Genomic DNA, 22,448 nt, shown 5'->3' with positions numbered 1-22,448 from the left:
TTATGAACTCTTGCAAATGGACTCACCCGGACGTTCTGCAGTCCGTCCTGTTTTATCTGCACTGTCAGGCCCCTTTACAGCAATTCACATGGTTCTGACACTCAATCTCTGGTGCCTACAAAGCCATTTTGTAAAGTACCTGAAGATGATAATTACTTGTATAAATGTCCTTCATCTGATCCTGCTTTAGTTCCATGTCCACAGATAAGGCATCTGAACTGCTTTTCTCTTCCAAGCTTCTGCTTTCTGACAAGGACAGCCATGCAGTGGAGTGATGGGGGATAAAAGTGCATACTGCTTTTGCTTTGTTTTTTAGGGCCATTAATTATCAGACCCACATGACTGAATATGTTCTAGCTCTTCTGTCTCCCAGCTTTTGGGGGGGGGGGTGATGTGTCTGATTTGGACAGTAAGACTTCTGCTTTCTGTCTTCTGCGTTCTGCCTCTTGGGGAGCTCTCCATTCTATTAAATGCAGTTATAATGCAGCTGATGCCTTCTCTGGGGCAGTTGCATCTGTTTCTGTCATGAGGAGATATTCCTGGTTTCATCTGCAGGCTTTACTTGAGGACATTAAGGACCAACATTTAGATTCTTCCTTATAGACAACTAGAATTTTGTTGGCACTGCTGCTGCAGAACTGTTAAAAACCCTGCAGGATAAGGGTAAAGTTATACAGAACCTCAATCAAATTTTTATTTCTGCAGTAGATAAGTTCCATAGGAAGTATCCTTTGAATTCTTTTGTCTTTAAGCAACCTAGACAGCCTGCTAGAAGTAAAAGGGTTTCTAACTGAATTTTCCCAGATAAATCCACTCACGAGTTTGAGGGCAAAAATCTTTTTACCTGATTTATATCAGACTGTCATCTCACTTCCAGCCTCCCCTCCCGCTCGGCCAGATTCCGCTGTCCCACAGGTTAACCCTTTCTTTCCCTGTTTGGTGACAGATAACCTCTGATGCCTGAGTTCTCTCCGTCAACCAACACTGTTATTTTATGACCTGGAAGTCCTTTCCTCCATTTGCTGTCCTTCCTCAGCGACCTCATTTTCATCTGGTTCTGCAGGATCTGCTGGAACAGGGATCCATACAGTTTCTTCCCTGGTCTCAACAAGGAACTGTTTTTTATTCCAGAATGTTTCTGGCTCCCAGGAAGGAGGGGTCATGGAGGCTCATTCTAGACCTGCTCCATCTCGATCTCTTACATTCATAGTTCTGTTTACCCTCTCTTCAGGAAATGTTTGCTTCTTTGTTTCTTCTTGTCATTATTAGTTCTGTGCTTTGCCTTTTAGTCTTTTTACAGGTTCAGGTGTATTTACTGTTTGTCTGGCTCCTGAGATAGCCTTCTGCATATTTCAGGGAATTCAGCTATTTCCTGTTCTGCACCAACTTCTGATTCAAGCCCCTCTCAGCAGCTCCTGCTTCAGAATCTATACGTCACTAAGCTCCTGCTGTGCAGTGTGGGATTCACTGTCTGTCTCATAGTCCGTGTTGACCTCTGTCAGGACCAAGTGTTTGTGAGTTGCAGGACTCAGACCGTCCCAATGTTTGCTCTCTTCCACTTCCAAAGATCCTCTCTTTGACTGCTTATTTGCAGTCTCTTCTTCCTTTGACTGTTCCTGCGGAGGAATTTCCCAGAGCTCTGGGGTTTATGGCATCCACCATTCCCATGGTTCCTTTTGCTAAATGCCATATGAGGAAATTTCATTGGTATCTCAAAGCTGTTTGGCTCCAACACTGACACCTTCCAAAGTTTCCACTCCCTTTTTGCCCTGTCTCAAACTCTGCGTCTACTAGTGGATTCAGCAGATATCCCTAGATCCATGACTGTCTTTTCAGGTTCTTCTTTCTACTCAAGAGTTGCATAAGGATGCTTCTGATTGAGGTTGGGGAATTTCCTCCAACAACCTGAAAGTTCATGTCTTTGGTCCCATCAGCAGATGTCAGACCACATCAGTGTTATAGACAATGAGGTCTTTAATCCTAGCTATTTAAGCTTTTCACTCCTTTGGGTTCTAGATCCTCCAAATGTTTTTGGAGACGGTACCAAAGATATGTGGTACATCAACAAGCGGGAGGCACAAATTCCCAACCTCATTGCAGTCTAGTTGTTCAGGCTTCGGATTTTGCAATCCACTATCACTTGGTTCTTCAGGTGGTTTGCATCCCTTCAGAGCACAGTCTAATGTCAGAGACACAGCAGGTCAAGGATACATCACAAATGAATGCTTTGCAGAGAGGGGGGTTTCTGGGCATGGTCCATCAGTGGGATACTCCTCAAGTAAGTATTTTTGCCTCCCTTCTGAATGGAACCCTGGAACAGAACAAAGTCCACTGGCTTTGAAAGTGGATGCCATGTCTTTTCTTAGAAGGGAATGTTCTTGTATGTCTAGCCTCCTCCTATTCTACTTCCCAAGATTTTGCACAAGATTGTGGGATACACCCAAAATCTTGCTGGTGACTCTCTTTTGATCTAGACAGCACTGGTTCCCCCTTTTCTTTTACCTGGCCAGGGGCAGTCATCACAAGTTACCTCAAAGGTGGAGCCTCTCACACAAGGCAAGAGTCTCTCATTTACTGTAACTTGTCCAAACTGCAACTGACAGTTTGAATGATATTCCTTTCAGGCACCATTTTTCCGAAAATGTGCTTTGGGTTTTGCAGGAGGTCAGAAAACTCACTAATGGAAAATCCTATGTGGCTAAATGTAAGATATTTTCTGGTTGGTGTCTCGAGCATGATGACCAGGACCCTTTTTGTGAATGTCCATATGATCCTTTCTTATTTGTGTGAAATGCTCAATATTGGTTTGGTATATTCTTCTGTTAAAGCCTTGTTATCCGCCATTTCTGCCTATCTACCTTTGAACCCACCTTTGGCTTCTAGTTTTGAAGTCAAAGCATTCATAAAAGGTATCTTCATATCAGGCCCCTAAGAAAGCCTATTCTTCCACCTTGATGCCTTAATTTTGTTCAGGAAAAATTGACTCTGTCCCCTTTTTGAGTCTGATTTTTCTTCCATGCAACATTGTATTTGTAAGACTGTAGTGTTGGCGGCTCTTAATTCTGCCAAGAAAGTGTCTCAACTCCACACCCTCAAGGTGGCTCCCCCCCCCCCCTTTTTATTTTTTTTACAATAACCGGGTGTCTCTTCATATGAATCCTTTTATGCCCAAGGTGGTTAATGATTTGTCTTTGATTCAGTATATTCATTCTCTCCTCCTTTTTTCCTTCTCCACAATCTGCTAGTGAGGAGGTGCCACACACTTTGGATTTATATTGACAACTCTGATACTACTTGGATAAAACAAAAAAAGTAAAAAAATCTGAGCAACTTTTTTCTTTGCTTTCATGCCAAGAAATTGGTTTTGGCAGTGTCTAAAGAAACCATCTCTTCCTGGATCTCCAAGGCCATTTCCTTTTGTTATTCGTAGCATAGGAAAGCTGCTTGTTATGACATTTGTGCCCATTTTACCAGGGCAGTAGCCTCTCCTAGTGCTTTTTACAATTTTCTGTCTACTAGATGCATCTTGGAAGCTGCTACTTGGTCTTATGTCCACACTTTTATCAAAGAATGATAAGTTTGATGTCATTTCTAGAGCCAGGACAGGATTTGACATACTGTCCTTCATGGGTTTGTGGAGGGCTCTTCTCTACATTTCTCTTTCCATACTTTCCACTAACTTTTGTACTTTCAAGTATAAAGACTACCACAACAGTGATGAGGAAGGATGTAGTACAGTTGTATAAGACTGTGCCATAACAGTAGAGGACTTCCCTCTCGGTGTTGCAGTATTTGGTCCCTCCCCTTTTATTTTTCTGTTGCCCTGTTGCTAGCCAAATGTTTCCTGTTGTATCCTTATCTCTTTCTGTTCCCCTTACTAGATGGACATGTTATTGTTTCTCTGGGGTTGCTGTGGTTCTCCTAGGACACTTCATTTCTGAGGATTAGGTGTCTGTACATCACATATGTACCTTACACTTAGTGTGTAGGACATACGTCTAACGTATGATGTCAGGAAAGTGTAAAGGCTTTGGTATGCTGGGCTAATGTTAAGCTGTCCTTGGCAGGCAGTCTCAACTGTAAAGAATAATGCAACAATGAGTAGTAGTGCATCTACTGTTATAAGATCTTGCACAATTGTGCTGTCTAAATTATGCCTTCCAACATGGGCAGACAGCATAAAATGTTTCTCCGATTTGAAGTAGGGGTTGCCATTGTTAATTCTCCACTTTGCCCTTTGTTTTTCTTCTCTACCCAGTACTCACAAAGTGTGCGAGCCTCAAGTGATTGCCTTTTGCAGAATAAAGGATATTTGTATCTTTCCTTATCCCAGATAGTTTTATCCAAGCAGCCACCCTGGAAGATGCCCCAAAAGCCATCCACTTCAGTGTGGCTTGCTTTCACAGTGTAGTTCTCTCTCTGAACTTCTCAGAGCTATTTTAGATGCCCTTGAGACAAGGCCGTTTCCTGGTGGCACTGCTGAGTACAGAGCATTAGAGAACTAACTTACCTTCAGACAAGGTTTCCTTTGTAGCAAACTACTTCAGCCAGTTCAGCTGAAACAGTTTTTGGAAAAGGGGACAGAAGGTGCAGGTTTCTTACTTTAGATTCTTCCTAGCTCCAAGGGAAGATGGACCCTGGGGAACAATTGTAGACTTTCAACATTTGCTGGGCTATATGGGATCAACTGTCCTGATGATACATCTGAGGAAGTTGAATTTGTACCTTAGAAACTGATGGAGCCAATATATGTGGTCTCTACAGTGACCTGTTTTTCCTGCTTTCCTGTATTTAAAAAAAAAAAACGCTCTTAGCAGGTGCAGCTTAATCAGTTTAGGTCCAGGCAGACACAGTCTCTGTATGGATTAATTGCACAGCTGGCTCACTCAGGGAAACTGAGGTTTCGGGGAGCAACCATTGACCTTTCACGTTATAACAAGCAACATAAGAGTAATGTGGTGGATAAATAAGCTGGGCGGGGGTCCACTCCTACCGTCTTATGCAGGTTTACTGTGCAAGAATGGGATCTGGCCCAGGCGTCTGGCATGACATGACGTATCTCCTCTCTGCAAAACTTGGCAGGTCAGCTAATCATACGTAGATGCCAAAAAAGGGACATTTTCCAGGACTTTGGTCACAGGAGTGGTTTGCCAGAGAGACTATTTTGTTTCTCCTTAAGCATACAGCTCAAGAAGCTTTGCACCGGGTCGTCAACAGTGAAATTGAGGCAACAGACACCGCCTGTATTAGCTGGGCAGGTCTATTTCTCTGTGTTATTTCTCCAGTATCTCTTATTCTCAGGATAATTCAAAAGAAAGGCCAGAAATGCTTCTGATAGCATTGACTTTGGAGAAGGAAACGTTGTTGGTGGTAATGTATGCCAGAAGAATTTTCAGAGTTGCAAACCTTAATGTGCAAAAAGCTCTCCCTCATTTCCCTTTAAAGATAGGATGACTTTTAAATAGTAACTTTCATGCTTTAGGAAGGTTGTTCTCTTATGTTCTGACTATCCAGTGGCTTGTTACAGTCCTTTTGTGTGCACGGTCACCAGAGATGTTAATGTGAACAGGACCAAAGAAATGAGATGTTCCTTATATTCATTTCCATTGCAAATGGGAAGGATTGGAAGCCATTTTCCAAGCAGAGTATCAAAATAGCTAGCCCATTTTATTTACTTTTGTTGCCTTCTGATAGCAAGACTGTGTTAAGACCCATTCCATTAGTGTCACAACAGTCACCATTCCATTTTTAAGTGTGGGGAGTATGCAACCAGTTCTGTAGGCAACTGCATAGTCATCTGTACACACTTTCTTCATGCAGTATAGACCACTCCATTCAGGGCCAGCCACTCACTGATCCATTAAGTTTTGTCAGTCTTGTCAAATATCATTACTGCAGTAGTTAAACATGCCATAAACATAGTAGTTGTGTAGGATGTTACTGTAATTGTAGATGTTAGTGTGTTGATTGTTGCAGTAACATTTCCCTCGCACTTCCCCTCTGTTTCTTTTTCCATGTACTAATTTGGGCAGGGGTGGCTGTCCCAGTCAGTCCTCCTTACTTTGCATCTCTATGACCCTGACCAGACCTTTCTCAAGGTTGACCTATGTGCTGAAGAGGCATCTTGCAGGTCTTCTGGTGGGGCTTACACCTGGGGATCCTTCTCTCCAGGCCAGCCAGTTCTCTGCCTCCAGACATTTTCTTTTTGGGGAGGGGCCAGGGTAAGAAAAAGCTAAAGACTGCACATGTGGGCATTTCTCTTGTACCACTTTGCACCCCCCCCCCTGTGATAAGTGCTGAGACCATGGCCAATCATCAGGCTTTTGGTAGCTGGTGTCCCCCAAATGCTATTACTACAGCAATAAACATGCTCAAACTTCTAAAGTTATGGCAAGTTCCTTGACAAATGTACTTATTCACCAGTAGGGCATTTAAAGAGTTTATGTAGGATTTTGCCTACTATTTGTTAGACTTCCAGTAATAGCATATGCTGTCCAAAGGGGAGGTAATTAAGTGCCATTGGGACTGCTGCGCTCTGTGAGCAGGATGGACAAAACCTGAATGATTTTTTTCTCTAAGAATATGTAAATGCTTATTTAAAAAGAAAATTGGAGAATATTGGAGAACATCTCTGTCTGTTATGCAGCTGTATGACTTGTAGAGCCTTGATACAAAGCGGGCATAAAATTAAAATACTCTGAACTGTGGAAAGTTTATGAGCAATACTTTTATATTCTTTAAGGCTAAGAAGGCCAGTGTTGTGTGCAGACGTTTGTATAATTATGGCAGATTTTCACATGTACTTTCTTCTATTTCAGTTAATTTTGCTTTGTAATTTTATATTGAGATTATGACGCCTGACTAGCAAGTTGCTGCTTTTGCTTGCACTTGTATAGAAGGTTTCAGAAGGTTCTGCTTCTAAATGCTTACCTCCTGTACTGTAGTTGGGTCCATGGCACACTTTTTTGATAGCAGTACCAGTGACAATCTGTATCTGTGCAGCTGAGTCTAGGGAGCAGTAGTAATAGCACAGTCAGTATCTATAGCTGTTATCCGTGTCAAACACATAGTTGTTGAAAGGCACACTAGCAGCTGCACTAAAAATAGCACTGTTATCATGTAACTTTGAGTCTGTACACAATTTAATTGCATCACCAGATTTATGTTAAATGTTCTGCCTGTGCGGAGTCTGCATGACCTTCCTGTGTTCGTGTAGGTTTCCTCTGTGTGCTTTGGTTTCCTCCCACATTCCAAAGACCTGCATTAGGTTGACTGGACACACTAAATAGGTGTGAGTGTGCGTGAATGTGTGTGATGTGCCCACCCAGTGTAAACCGAGGATGTAGGCGATTGTCGCTGTTGAAGTGACACCCCGACCCCATGTGCAAAAATGGGAAAAGGGGTTGTAGATGGATGGATGGTTGGATGTTCTCAATATGCTCATGTGATTGCAGTGTATTTAAGGCTGAATTTTTATGGCACTCACTGACTCATGGAAAAACATCAAAAATTTAAGGATGCAGTGCCATCTCTGTGACACAGGGATGAAGCCCTGAGTGGGAGCCAGGTGAGTTAGTATTGAGAAACAACTTGGACACTACAGGAGCTTTTTAAGGGAGATTGAGAGAAAGCTGCTTATACTAACCTGCCCATCCCTTAGGGAGGGAGGTGGTTTGCATGCCAGCAATGCCGACACCTACAGGAGAAGAAGGCCTGTGGAAGCATTCTTAGATTTGTTAAGCTTTGTCTCTGGTATCTGTCACAAATTGAATCTTGGAATGTGCACATTCACAGGAGCATTACATCTAAAAGTGCATATATTAGCAATTGGTGGGCAGGGCTCTAGCCACAAAATGGGAGGAGGCCCATCATGGTTGCATGGATATCCGGTGTTTTCAGTCACCAATCCATGTTAGTTCTGCATTTTTTTTTCATCTGCCATTATAGCACCCAATACATATGCTGCATTGTATTTGCTGTAGCACAAAATTTTGAAGACGGTCCAGTTGATTAGTGAACCATTTCTGGCCACAAAAGGGCATTGTGGCCTAATGAATAAGGCATCAGCCTCCGGAGCTTGGGATTTTGGATTAGAGTCCTATCTGAGTCGGTGATTCTTTAGCTGGGCATTGTGGTGCACGCCTGTAATCCCAGCTGCCCAGGAGGCAGAGGTTGTTAGATTGATAGTCTGAGGACAAACTATTTTATGACAGACCTAGCAGTATGAACAGGTAATGAATTCTGTGCCACACAACATACCTTTGCCAAAAGCTGATTGGCCACATCAGTCAGAAACATTGTTGTCGTCTGATTTAGTCACTGTTTACCTGCAAATAAAGGTGTTTGTTGTGAGCTAATTCTACTGTATTCATACAATATTTGGTAATCTTCTTTGGTTAAATATCGAATTAAATGTTGCCTTTATATCCATATAGAATATATTTTTGTATTGTTTTTAGTTTGGTTGTAATTTGCTGAAGTTTATATGCCAAAGGTGGGGATAATGTTTCAAGTTTAATGCAACTGATTGTTTTATCAAGACCGTTTGGTAAATGGAACACTGTTGTTCGGCATCTATGATTGTTTAGTGCCTGTGTTTGAGGCCAAGTGTGTTTTCCTTTAAATTTTGTCATCTTCAGTTCAGTTCATAACTGCCTAAACACATGTCATTTTTTTCCCTTTCAGGTTCAGGAACTCATTATAAACAAGGATCCCACGCTACTGGACAATTTCCTGGATGTAAGTATAACTGAATTCATTTTTAATTGCAGCATAGTGGCGTTGGACTTCTGTTATTAGAATATAGAAAAATCAAAAGACAAATCCTTCATTAATTTACAAAAGTTTACAATTCAAAAAATTATCAAACACCATCAATTTGTCCCTTGAGTTTATTAAAAGACACAACATCACAAAATAATGTCCTTTTATATACATTCATAATAACATAATTTAAAATTGTTAATGCTTTACCTTATAAATATAAAAAATAAGAAATCATTCAAATCAAATTTAATTTTACATTACCTAATCATCATAAAAAAAACAAAACATAAAATACAATTATTAATTACACTAAACAAAAACACACAAACAAAAAAACAAACAAAACTATTAATTAATTTAAACAAAACTATATAAACAATCATATAAAAAATTTTATAAATGAAAATTAAAAATATTTTAAATATAAAAACAAAAATAATAAAATATTTAATACTCAATAAATAAAAATAAAAATATATTAAAAATTAAGTTCCCTAAAACATAAACAAATGTTTTGTGCTATAAATAATAACCATTTTATTTATTGAAAATAATGCCCTTTATTTCTTATTAAATTTACTGCCACCAAAATTATTCTATATTAGTTTCCATTTTTTACAAATGGTTTAATGGTGAGAAAATAATTCTTTTTGATTCTAATATTTTCCTCCCAATACCACACCCCTACCTGTTTACTGAAAACATCCACCAAACCTGCCACCCATAACCTTTTTAATCCAAATATTGTGTTTATATTGTAAATTTAATTGTCTATATTAAGCAATATGTCATTGTTTTGCTATATAAGGCATTTTTTTTTAAACAGCTTTATAAATGTTATAATACTCAATAACAAATTCTTTTTAAACAGCATTGTAAAGAATATTTTGTTTTCAATGTATAATTGACAAATCTCCATGTAGACAGTGCCCTTGCTCACTTACTTTGCTTGTTTGTGTGTTTATAATAATTGGGCACTTTTGGCATTTACCACATATATATGTCCCATTTTTTTGTGTGGTTAACATATTATAGGCACTGTTGGCATCACTTCCATCTATATTATTTCTCCCTGGATTTTTACACACTTAGATAATTTACCCTCTTTTCTATATTTTTTTTCTATATCTTTGTTATTTGTATTTATTTTTTTTTTCTTTTTTTAAAATTTCTCTCAATTTAATATTTGGATTAAAAATATTAATTATTCAGGCTTTTTTATGTTATTTAATTCATTCCTGTTACTATTCATTTCTGATTCCTCATTTCCCATTCCCTCTTTAATACCTCATTTTGATCCAAAATCTCACTGAACCCACCATACTCATTTTTCCTTTCCATTTAACTAGCTCTTCTATAAAACAAATGGGTCAATCACTTCTTTTAACATATTTTCTAGAGTCTTATATTCTTCTTCCTAGTTCTTCCTGAAACCTCCTTCTCAAGAACCTTCATTCTTCAAAGTCTAAACTATAATTCTTCATATATTTCTTTCTCTATAGATTTTACTTTATCTATATTTTTTTTCATTACATATTTTTCTATCTATTCTTACTTTCTTTTTTACCCTTTTCTTTTATTATTTAACTTATATCTTATTCTTTTATATTTTAATTTTTAGTATATTTTTATTTCAAAGTATATTTGTTTAATATATTAAATTTTTGAAAAGAAATGTTCACCCATTCATAAAACAAAAAAAAAAAAATTTCTCTGAAAAAACTACTCCAAAATGACTATAACAATCCAAAAATCTATAACTGCTCTATCAATTTCCCCTCCCATCTGGCTAAGACAATGTTTGCAAATGGGGCTGCTTTAAGAAGTTAAAAAAAAGAAGAGCTGTAATTAGAACATAAATAGTGAAGACTTATAGCAGTTTAAAAACACAATATATGTAAATTACACACCCCTTATAAACACACAACCAATTTTTGTACTTAACAAGTTTTTTTTTAGAGTCCAGGGTTTTGTATGGGAGAATTAATGGAATTATAAAAGAAACTGTTAGGGATTAAAAAATTAAAATTATTTCTAGGTTTAAAAATATTTTTAAATGACCATAACACCCCTATTAAAATATAACCTATTAAATATAAGATAAAAAGAATATAGATAAAATGGTTGTAACAAAAAAGGGCATTATTTCATCAATTATAAAATATTATAATTATTTTAACACACAAAACACTTAATATTTATTTTATGTGTTTTGTTTTTTATTGTTTTTTATGTTTTAAAAATTTATATTTAAATATATTTTTATATGATATTTATTATTATATTGAATGATATAATTTTTGTATTTTTATTTTTGTGTTTTATGAGTAGTTTTGTTTTTAGTGTAAGTGTGTTTATTGTTTTTGTTGTTGTTTTTTTTTATTGGCATTAAATATCATTGAGATTCCTAAAAGTGATAGGAGGTTTTAAATTAAATAAAGCAAAAGCAATTTATAAATTTAACCACAGACGGATTATTATAATTATGTTATTGATTAATTAATTAAGTAATGTATGTAGTGTCTAAGTATGGTCTGTTGATTGGAGTTTTTAAAAAAGCTTAAAAACAACATTTTGTGTTTTGATCTGATCTTGGAATTGTGAACTTGTATGGTTTAATAAACTGCTGGGACGGATTCCGAACGTTTGCAGGCACTGTTTTTTCATTTATTAGAATATAGAAACCCAAAACTTGTAGATTTTTTTTTGTATATAAATGTGTTGCAATTGTATTATAGCTACATTTGAGAATTAGCATGTGGAGGTTTGCCTGGCTGGCAGCTCTGCAGATATCAGTGAGGCCTGGGTCCTTCCTGAATCAGGAACTTGTAGGACTGCTTCCCCGGTAAAAAAGGACACTCTGCCAACACCATCTTCAGTTTTTTTTTGTTTGCCAGAGACATGTGCCATATTTTTTCACTCACTATGTCCAATCTGAACACTAGAACTCCAGTGTACAGATTCCATTAAAATTTAAAAACCCCATTAAGAAAGAAGAGACTTTCCTATTAGCAGATTTTTTTTTTTTTTTGCGCAAATGATTTCAAGTGAAACTTTGTATGTATTTCTTAATTCACTGAAGCAATATGCCAACTCATGGTACTCCTGCCTACAGAAGGCAGGCCTAAATGCCAGATCATTTGTCTTCCAGGCCAGGTGTCCCCTCTGTCACAAACATCAAGGAGTATAAAGGTATGTTGGCTGATGCTATCTTTAGATTTTTCTTGCTACTATCCTAAAACCGGAGTTTACAGGGAATTTTCTTGTCATTCTATCTCTGTTTTTGGAATACATTATGTTTTAGATATCAAGGACAAAAATGAATAATTGTGTCAAGTGTAAGAATCAAATACCCCCACAGGGATTTCCACAACTTGTCTTTTTTGCTTGGGTCAATAACATGATGTACCCACTTGTCCCCAGTTTGCTTATTTCAATTGACAGATCATCAAAAACTGGGTGGAATCCTTTGAGAAGTACCTTGCCTGAAATGCCAGCATTTTGCCTAAGCTTGGACGGCGTAAGCCAGGGAACCTTGTTGACTAGGCTTACGTAGGCCCTTGGGCCGATAGCCTAGTACCTGCCTATGAACCTATGGTGGCTGCTAGTTCTCCTTCCAACTTCTCCAAGCAGAAAAGGAGAAGGTTGCCCTGTAGGCTGACAACACTTCATAGTCATTAAGCACCCCTCCCCCCAAAGGCTCGTGAGTACCAGGCTGGTGAGGTGCTTTTGCAGTTCCTGTACCTGGTGTTTTGTTTGGCAGATGCCTTGGGCTCATGGCTCATCTTCATTTGCCAGAGCAGTTCTTAATCAGTCACAGAGCTGCTGTGCAGGCCTCATTTGCTGATGTTTTTATTGTCAGTGAAGGTAAGTGTTATATGCCTATATAGTTGGAAAAACAGATGCACAAACTGCCACCTCAAACAAGAAAAATATACCCAACTCTGACAACAGGATCCACAAACTTCAGTATACACTTGAGCACTTTATTGACGACAGTTTACGTAGGTTTCGTCTTTATTTTACAGACTTCTTCAGAACAACTACCACATCTGCCACACTTCTTTAAATACCCTCCCACTCTCAATCAACACATTCAATTAATTAATTATTCACATTACAATCAAATGTCAAAATAATTAAATTTTCTAAATGCATAAAATATATAACTAAATACATACACTGGCTTCATACATATAATATTATTGCATAATAATATATAAGTGTAAATAATTATAAAAAGTTGTTTAAAAATTCCCAGTAAACACATCAAATTATCACCTTAGACCATATAAAGGCACCATGATAACATTCAACAATGAAGGTTTTAAGGTGCTTAAACAAAAATTCCACTAATTTTCTCTAAAAATATACATAAATAACTACTAACCAATAATTAGCCTAAAATATGTTTTAACTTCAAAGTGGGAGCTATACTTATGTTTTCATTAATACCCGGGAAAGTGGTGGCATCCAACCGTAATTGCCATTTCATTTCACAAATATCTAAATGTACATCAAGGATGCCACCTTGATTATCCTTTTTAATTTGTTGTACAACACAAAACTTGAATTCATGCCCTATATGCCTCGCTAATGCATTGGTATTTCTCATGTGCTTAATGTCTAAAACATGTTCACTTATTCTCTCTCGTATACTTCTGCATGTTTTTCTTATATAAAATGCGGTACATTGACCACATTTTGCTAGGTAAACTACATTCTTACTGTAACAGTCAAAGTGCCCTTGGATGTTAATAGGCACCTCTGTTACACTAATTTTGTTGCCAGTAATTTAAAATATATCTGCATACACTGCATCTTCCACATTTAAAATTTCCTTTCTGTCCACTTGTGCCACTACTGTTATTATACTGGCTGCCCATTTCCAATAACTTTTTAAAGGACTTATCCTTTCTAAACACATTTTTACATACATTACTATCTAATTTTAATAATTTCCAATTTTTCTGTTTGATATTTACTATATATTCTGTGTCATAATTCATAGGTTCATAGGTCGATACTAAGCTGTCTGCCCTAGGGCATTTATAAGCCTAGCCAGAGTGTGTTTGGCTTTCGCCTCCCATTTAGATTAGTTAACTGTGCCTCTGTATAGTAGGTCACAGAAGGTAGCCCTTTAAGGTTTGTTTACTGTGCCTCTGTCTAGCAGGGACACCGAAGAGATCCCAGGGGTAAACTTACTATCTCCCATCCACTCGTCAAGATTTCTCTTGAAGAGGGTCAGTGAGGGACTCTGCCTAACATGAATTGGGATTCTGTTCCAGAGTGAGGGGAGCCTCTGGGATATGAATCTGTCCCTCCAGCATATCCTATTTATTGCTGTGTTGAGGTTTAAGTCCCTAGTGCATGTAGTTCTAAGGGATTTGGACTTCCTGAGGTGGGGCATGTCCATTAATTCTGGGTTAGACATGGCTTTGTACGTCGGACATAGATCGCCTCTGAGTAGGCGGTAAGCAACTGAGTAGAGCTGGAGATGTCCTTCAAGGATGCATCTGCAGTCATCACATATGGGTTGTCCTGCCTCAGGCAGCCCTTCGGTCGGCCGGATCCCAAAGTCTGGGTCCGGCGTCGGCTGATGTCGCCCTTTCCCCGATGTCAGAGTGCCTGGGGTATAAAAGCGTCAGCCGACGCCATCTTCCCCAGTCTTTCTTGCCGCGTGGTGCCCGAAGCAGAAGCAGTTCGCAAGTGCCGGTCGGCCAGCTCCTGTAATTCAGCTACCGAAGACTTCAAAAGCTAAGTACCCCATTGGGAACTCTTTCTTGCCTCAGCCGATGTCAGATAAAGTTAATAATTGCTTAACTTGTGGGAAACAAATACCTCGTAAGGATTTCCACTCTTACTGCCTCCCCTGCCTAGGCCCAGACCACGACGTCTCGGCCTGTTCAGCCTGTGCTTCCTTCAACCGACGTACTCTTAGGCGTCGGGCGAAGTTTGCAGAGGAATTTTTTGGGGCTAGTTTTTCTTACAATATGCCATCGGAGACTCCGACTTCACATTTAACTAAGAAACGGAAGGACAAGGACCGACACACGCGGGCCGTGGTTTCGGCTGTGTCTCGGTCTCGGCTAAAACAGAGTCCTTGGTACTTCTGACCACCGAAACCGCTCAACCAACAACCTCTGCCCCGGAGGCCCCTACTGAGTCAGTTATTGAATTTCCATCAGAAACTGGTGTCCTGGAACCTTCCGACACCATCCCTCTAGACAAAACTACACCAGCACGGGGTGCAGCCAGGCCTCCTGCATCCATGTCCATAAAGGCATTCTCAAGGGCTAAAGCTGCTAAACACTCAAAAGCTTTGCCTCCCAGGGTTATCCCTCAGAAACACACTACAGGTTCACAGATTCTAAGTTTAGCAGAGGGACCTTATTTCCTTAATTAGGGGCTCACAGCCTCATCCGGACAGGGGCTCTCAACCTCCTCTAGACAAAAGGCCCAGGGTTGAGCCCTCTGATCCCCACTCCTCAGATGAGGCCTCTGATGGCTGTACTCTCTCGGACTACCAGGAGGAGGCTTTTTCAGCCTACGAGGATTCTGATGCAGAGGAATCTATCCCCTCGGCCTCCCCTCCTGAAGAGCTGTCCTTTGGGGAGACCCTTCACACTGTGAGAGAGCATTTCCAATGGCAGGGCCAGGAATTCTCTGATTCCAGGAAGAGATTAAGGACTTTCTTGCATTTACCTCAGCATAGACCTTTGGCTATTCCTCCTGTTTTGAATGTCATTGATGATGTGTACTCTGAGTCTAGCACAACCCCTGACACTCTTCCTCCGGCTCCTGTCAAACCCGATAGGTACTACAGGGTCCCGGACTCTAATCTTTTCCTTTACAAGGCCCACTCTGCTGATCCAGAAACTATTTCCCAGGGCCCTAAAGGGGTTGCAGCTGCCACTACTAAAAATCCACTCCCCTCTGAAAGGGAGTCCAGGGCTTTAGAGAGATGGGGTAAAAAAGTGTATACTTCTGCTACGCTTTCTATGAGGGCATTAAATTGTCAATTTCATATGATATACAGTACCAAGAGTATTTGTTAGATGAATTGCATAAAAAACTGTCTTCACCTGAACCCCTAGATCGCAAATCACTTCAGGATCTGGTACATAACTCCCAACAGGTTAGCAACCATTTCTTGCAGTGTGGTTATGATGCATTGGAAGCTTCATGTAGGTCAGCTATGATAGGTGCAGTCATACGTAGGCATTCTTGGCTGAAGGAACAATGTCTGCCAGACCATGTTAAAGCAAAGCTTCTGGATGCTCCACTGCTCAGGAGGTCTTAAAGAAATTTGAAGAAAAGGCAAAATCTGTACAAACAGTCAAAGATTTTCTCCAAGTCCAACCACCAAGATTCAGCAGAAATTGGCCTTCCAAGAATTGGTCCTTTCCAGACACAGAGAGATTTCAGAGAGGCAAGAACAGGCGTGCCAGAGGTAGAGGGCAAGCTAGAGGCTCCTACAGAGGACGTCAATGGCAGCCTCCCAACCAGAGAGGTAGTGCAGGACCTACAACTGCTGCACAAGGACAGACTCAATTACTTTACTTTGACACCGCCAACCAGGGCTCATTTGGAAGCACCTTTGGGCGGAAAGCTTTCTTTATTCTCAGAAAATTGGCACAGTATTACAAGTGACAAATGGACACTACAAATAATAGACAAAGGATACAGGTTCCATTTTCACACATTACCAAAAAGAAAAGGCATGCCAGACCTGCCACCGAATCAAAGGGCAGAGGCTTTGAAACAAATCTCTAACTTAATGCAAATGAAAGCTATAGAAAAGGTTCCTCTCTCAGAACAAGGCCAAGGGTTTTATTCCAGACTATTCCTTGTTCCAAGAAAAGAAAAGCAATGGAGGCCTATTCTCGACTTGTCCGCACTGAATACTTATCTCATTGTGCCAAAATTCAAAATGCTGACTCTACAGCAACTCCTTCCCATGCTGGGCAAGGGGTCTTGGCTGGTAACTCTAGACCTCAAGGAGACATACCTGCATGTCCCTATCAGACAAAGTTGCAGAAGGCACCTCAGATTTCTTGCATGTTCAGAGTATTATCAATTCTCAGCATTGCCCTTTGGCTTATCTACTGCGCCCAGACTATTCACGACATGCCTGGCATCAGTAATTGCACACTGCAGACTTCAGGGGATTCAAATATACCCATATCTGGACGACTGCCTTATACAAGCGGACAGCCAACAAACTTTGGTAAAACACTTGAATTATGCCATCCACCTACTTCAGGCCTTGGAATATACAGTCAACATTCACAAATCAAGACTTGTTCCATCCCAAAGAATAACTTTTCTGGGTGCAAGTCTAGACACAACCACCCAAATGGCTTTCCTCACAGAAGAAAAACAGTCAACTACCGGATTACTTCAAAAATCTGACAAGACAAACTCAGCTGACTGCAAGGAAAATCCTGCATGCCCTGAGTTACATGGCTTCTTGCATTCTTCTGATTCCACAAGCAAGGCTGCATATGAGGAAACTACAATGGTACCTAAGGAGTTTATAGACTCAGCACAGTCACAGCTTAGAAACTTTGATACCACTCATTCCATGTCTTCAAAAGGAATTTCTGTGGTGAGCTCAAGCAAGCCAGTCAAACAGGGGTCTGCCCTTCAGCAAACCAATAGCCAGCCAAACCATTACAATGGACGCTTCAGACCACGGATGGGGAGCGCACATGGAGGGCAGATGCATTCAAGGACTATGGTCACAAAAAGAGCTACGCATGCACATAAACCAAAAGGAAATGCTGGCAGTGATACATGCAATCGAGGCCTTCAAACTCTTTCTGCATCAAGGCCACCTGCTAATAAGGACAGACAACACCACAGTTATGTGGTACATAAACAAGCAAGGAGGCACCCATTACTACCCTCTTTGCAGACTGGCAATGAATCTATGGGAACTTTCCTTGAAACTCAATATAGAGCTGCAATCCCAGTTTGTGCCAGGAAAGGACAATATACTGGCGGACAGCTTAAGCAGAAATATCATGGATGCACACGAATGGATGCTGCACCCAGACATCTTCCTTCAGATAACAATCATGGGGTAGGCCGGACATAGATCTTTTTGCCTCTCCCCCCACAATCATCAGCTGAAGAAATTCTGCTCAAGGACATACCACCCACAAGCATGGAGAGTGGACGCCCTCTCCTTCAGCTGGAGAACTCTAACAGTGTATGCATTTCCACCTCTTCCATTAATGACCAAGGTCTTACTGAAGATCAGGACAGAGCAGCCAAAAGTGATTCTGATAGCTCAGGACAGAGCAGCCAAAAGTGATTCTGATAGCTCCGGACCGGCCAAGACAGCACTGGTGCCCACTGTTAAAGAGCATGTCACGCACAAAACCATGGCCTCTTCCTCAATGGCCGCTTCTCCTGACACAGCACAATTACAAAACTCTGCATTCCAACCTGAAAACCTTGCAACTAACAGCCTGGAAAATACCTTGACTCCTCCCCAGGATAAGCTATCCAAGAGAGTGAAGGATATCATCATGGAAGCTCGCCGGCCTTCCACAAGAAAGGCATATTCAGCAAAATGGAAAAGATTTCACACTTGGAGCACCACAAAGGGCCTGGATGCGACAGTGATGAACATGGCACATATCCTGGAATACTTGGCAGAAATGCTCCACAATGGCCTGTCTTACTCTTCCATTAAAATTCATGCTTCAGCAATTTCAGCAGAATACAATACTGACCCACTTGTCTTCTCTCATCCTCTCCTAAGACGGTTTCTAAGAGGAATTAAAACATCAATCCTCCAAGGAAACCACCAGTGCCTACTTGGGACCTTAACTTCGTGTTGGAAAAACTAACACTGCCTCCCTTTGAACCAGCAGCATCTGCAGAACTACAGTTCCTGTCTTGGAAGACTGCCTTCCTTCTGGCCATAACCTCAGCAAGAAGAGTATCTGAGTTACAGGCCCTCATGGCAGTACAGCCATTTCTTATTTTTCATCAGGACAGAGTCTCATTGAGAACCAGTCCTTCATTTATGCCAAAGGTGGTATCCAGGGTCTCATTAAACCAAGCTATTCACCTGCCTACCTTCTTTCCAAATCCACAAAACAAAGGGGAAAAACTTCTGCACACCCTGGACATTCACAGACAGTTGCGCTACTACTTGGACAGAACTAAAAGTTACAGAAAAACTGACCAGCTGTTTGTAGCATATGCTGCTGGTGCACAAGGAAAAGCAATTTCCAAACAGACAATTTCAAAATGGATAGGGAATTGCATTTGTTTTTGTTACTCCTTTCATGGAAAAACTGTGCCAGCTAACATTAGACCTCATTCCACCAGAGCCACAGCCGCCTCCACAGCCTTCTTAAGAGGGGTGGCTACCAAGGACATTTTAGAAGCTGCTACATGGAGCTCCGTGCATACATTTTCCAAGCATTACAATTTAACTTTATATTCCAGATCCAGAGCAGGCTTTGCTACGGCAGTCCTGCAGGGCATTTTAGCTACACCATCCTGTACATAGATCCTACCACCCCCAGATTGGCTATGGTATTCTACCCATATGTGATGACTGCAGATGCATCCTTGAAGGACATAGTACAGTTTTGTACCTACCATAAATGTAGATGTCCGATAGGTATGCATCTGCAGTCAGGTTTACCCTCCCTCCTTCCCCTCTGTGGTATTTCCTGGGTACTTATCCCTCTCATAGCTAGCTGGGGTTATCTATTATGGTGTATTTGTTTTATATATATATATATATATATATATATATATATATATATATATATATATATGTGTGTGTGTGTGTGTGTGTGTGTGTACATATTTCTGTGCATGTTTGGAATTTATTGCATTACTCCAAATTTAGCCTTCCCTAGAGGGCACCTGGCATCTGGGGCAAGGAAAACTGAGGAAGATGGCGTCGGCTGATGCTTTTATACCCCAGGCGCTCTGACGTTGGGGAAAGGGCGACATCAGCCGACGCCAGACCCAGACTTTGGAATCCGGCCGAGCGAAGGGCTGCCTGAGGCAGGACAACCCATATGTGATGACTGCAGATGCATACCTATCGGACATCTACATTTATGGTAGGTACAAAACTGCACTTTTCTTTAGTCGAACTATGTAGGGCATCTGTTTGAGGCCCGTGATCCTCTTGGTGATGTACTTTTGGGGTCTCTCCAGTTGCTGCAAGTGTCTGGTAAGGTACATCCCAAATGGGGCATTGTATTCAATTATGGGTCTGATGAGTGATGAGTAAAGGGGCACAATGACCTCTCTTGATCTAGATGTGAACCCTTTTGTGATAAGGTGGGCTATATAGAAGTTCTTTATAACCACTTCGGCAACGTGATTGTCAAAGGAGAGATTACTATCTACTTGGGTCCCCAAATTCCTAATTACTTTTTCCGTACTTAATAGATTACCACCTATGTGGTAATTTGTGGGCACTTTGTTTTTTCCAAAGGGGATGACTATGCACTTTTTGGCATTTAGCTTTGGCCGTGGCTCTGGCACCAGGTATCCGTCTCTGTGAGACCCTTTTGGAGAATGCTTGTGTCAGCCGGAGAGTTGATTATGGCTCCCAGTTTGCAGTCATCTGCAAACTTGGTCAGCCATAGTCCTCCCGTGTTAGCCTGTACCTCGGAGAAGTATATACCAAACAAGAGAGATCCCAGGACTGAGTCTTGTGGGACGCCACTTGTAACTGCTTTAGAGTATGACATGGCACCTGCAATTCTGACCATGTGGGTTCTATCCCTGAGCCAGTTTGCAACCCATCTTGTGACACATGGGTTGATATTTAAGCTGGTAAGCTTATTTATGATGCCCGAGTGGAGTATTGTGTCGAAGGCTTTTGCGAGGTCCAGGTAGGCTGTGTGGACTACCTTCCCCTCATCTATGGCCTTGGTAACTATTTCAAAGAAGTCAACTAGGTTTAAGAGGCAAGATCTGCCCTTAACAAAGCCGAATTGGGTAGGGTTCAGTGTCTGGAGGTTCCGAATGTCTTTGTTTATGAGTTCCATGATGATACGCTCTATAACTTTGCAGACCAGTCTAGTCAGGCTTGTAGGGCGATAGTTCCCGGGGTCTGTTGTGCCACCACCTTTGTGGAGCGGGACCACTGCTGCTGTACGCCATTCTTTGGGTACATATCCTGTAGTAAGGCTGAGTTTGAACGGTGACATATTATGACTTTATATGCAGTTATAAAATATAACTGCTCTTTTGTCTCCTTTTTACCCTTTCGTATACTGTTTGTTGGCATAATTGTTCCCATAGTCTCTTTGATGTTTGTTTTTAATATAGCCTCGTAATTACCATTATTTCTTTTATATATAACTTCATCCTTAATAGACTCGCATAATAAAACAGGATAACCCCTTCTAATAAACATATTCTTTATAAATTCTAACTCCTCAATGAATTCTTGATATTCCTTTACCATCCAGGTAGCTCTAACCATTTGACCCCTTACTATTGCTTTTTTCTGGTGTCTAGGGTGCCAGCTGTGGTAATTTAAATATGAATTTGAAAAAGTGGCTTTCCTATAAATTCTAGATGCTAAACACCTTTTATCTTGATCAACTTTTAAATTTACATCCAAATAAGACAATTCGACTTTACTAAATTCATAAGTGAATTTAAGGAACTCCACAGTGTGATTAATATATTGTATAAATGCTTCCAAATTTTCAAGACTTCCTTCCCAAATAATAAAAATGTCGTCCAAAAAGCGGGTATATTGCTGGATAAACCTGTTCTGTTCACTGGTGAAAACGTATTCCTGCTCCCAGAAAGACATCACATAGTTGGTGTATATGGGGGCGCAAGCCGCCCCCATCGCTACCCCAGTGACTTGCTTGTAAAAATGACCTTCAAAAAACATAAAATTATTCTTTAAAACTATTTCCACAAGTGTCACAAATACATTTGTACGATCTTGTTCATAAATACCAGTTTTTACTAACTGACTTTCCAGCCATTCCAATCCCATTTTGTTAGGAATGACTGAAAATAAATTGCATACATAAATAGTAAGAATAGTGTGCTCTTTTATGTTAACTGCATTTAACTTGTCCAAAAAGTGCCAGGAGTCTTTAGTTATGTATTTAAATTTTTTCAGCCCTCTTTGCAAATGATGATCAAGATACTTACTAATGAGGCATGTTTTACTTCTTTTGCCATCAACTATGGGTCTAAACTTGATGTTATTTAATCCTTTATATAATTTGGGTATGCCAAATATATTACTGACCATAGGATAATCATTTTTCAAATAGTTATGATCTATTTCGTTTATCTGCCCTTGAAATAATAAATCATCTATCATAACATCTATTTTTAAATAAGCTACATGAATCTCATTTAAATTACTTTCCTCATAGGTATCCGTTGCTAACATATTAAACATGTGGTCTGTGTAATCATTTTTATCCATGATTACCATGCCATTGCCTTTATCTGGCTTCATAAACGAAAGACCCCTGTCACTTGTAAGATTCCGTAACAGTTTTGCTTCTTCTTCACTTAAATTACTAATGTCATCATTGCCAATAAAACTTTTTTTCTTCTTTTTCATATGCTCCCTTATATCTAATTCACATGCCTTCTCAGAGAGCTACCATTGTATTAGCAGGGTGATTAAATTTACTTGGTTTTCTCAA

General features: G+C 40.1%; 1 protein-coding gene across 2 annotated transcripts in view; it reads left to right on the top strand.

Moving 5' to 3' along the window:
* The window catches only part of SYMPK (symplekin scaffold protein), a 2,606,756-nt gene that overhangs the window by 143,927 nt on the left and 2,440,381 nt on the right, over window positions 1-22,448 (top strand). For both annotated transcript variants that reach the window (XM_044062505.1, XM_044062497.1), the window contains exon 4: window positions 8,686-8,739. In XM_044062505.1, coding sequence (XP_043918440.1) covers window positions 8,686-8,739 — 54 coding nt within the window. The remainder of the gene's footprint in view (window positions 1-8,685; window positions 8,740-22,448) is intronic.

The sequence above is a fragment of the Protopterus annectens genome, chromosome 1.part0 (genome assembly GCF_019279795.1).
Source record: "Protopterus annectens isolate FY-2018-M chromosome 1.part0, PAN1.0, whole genome shotgun sequence".
Lineage (NCBI taxonomy): Eukaryota > Metazoa > Chordata > Ceratodontiformes > Protopteridae > Protopterus > Protopterus annectens.
Note: the sequence above shows the minus strand (reverse complement) of the source record. Positions and strands in the feature narration are given on the sequence as shown.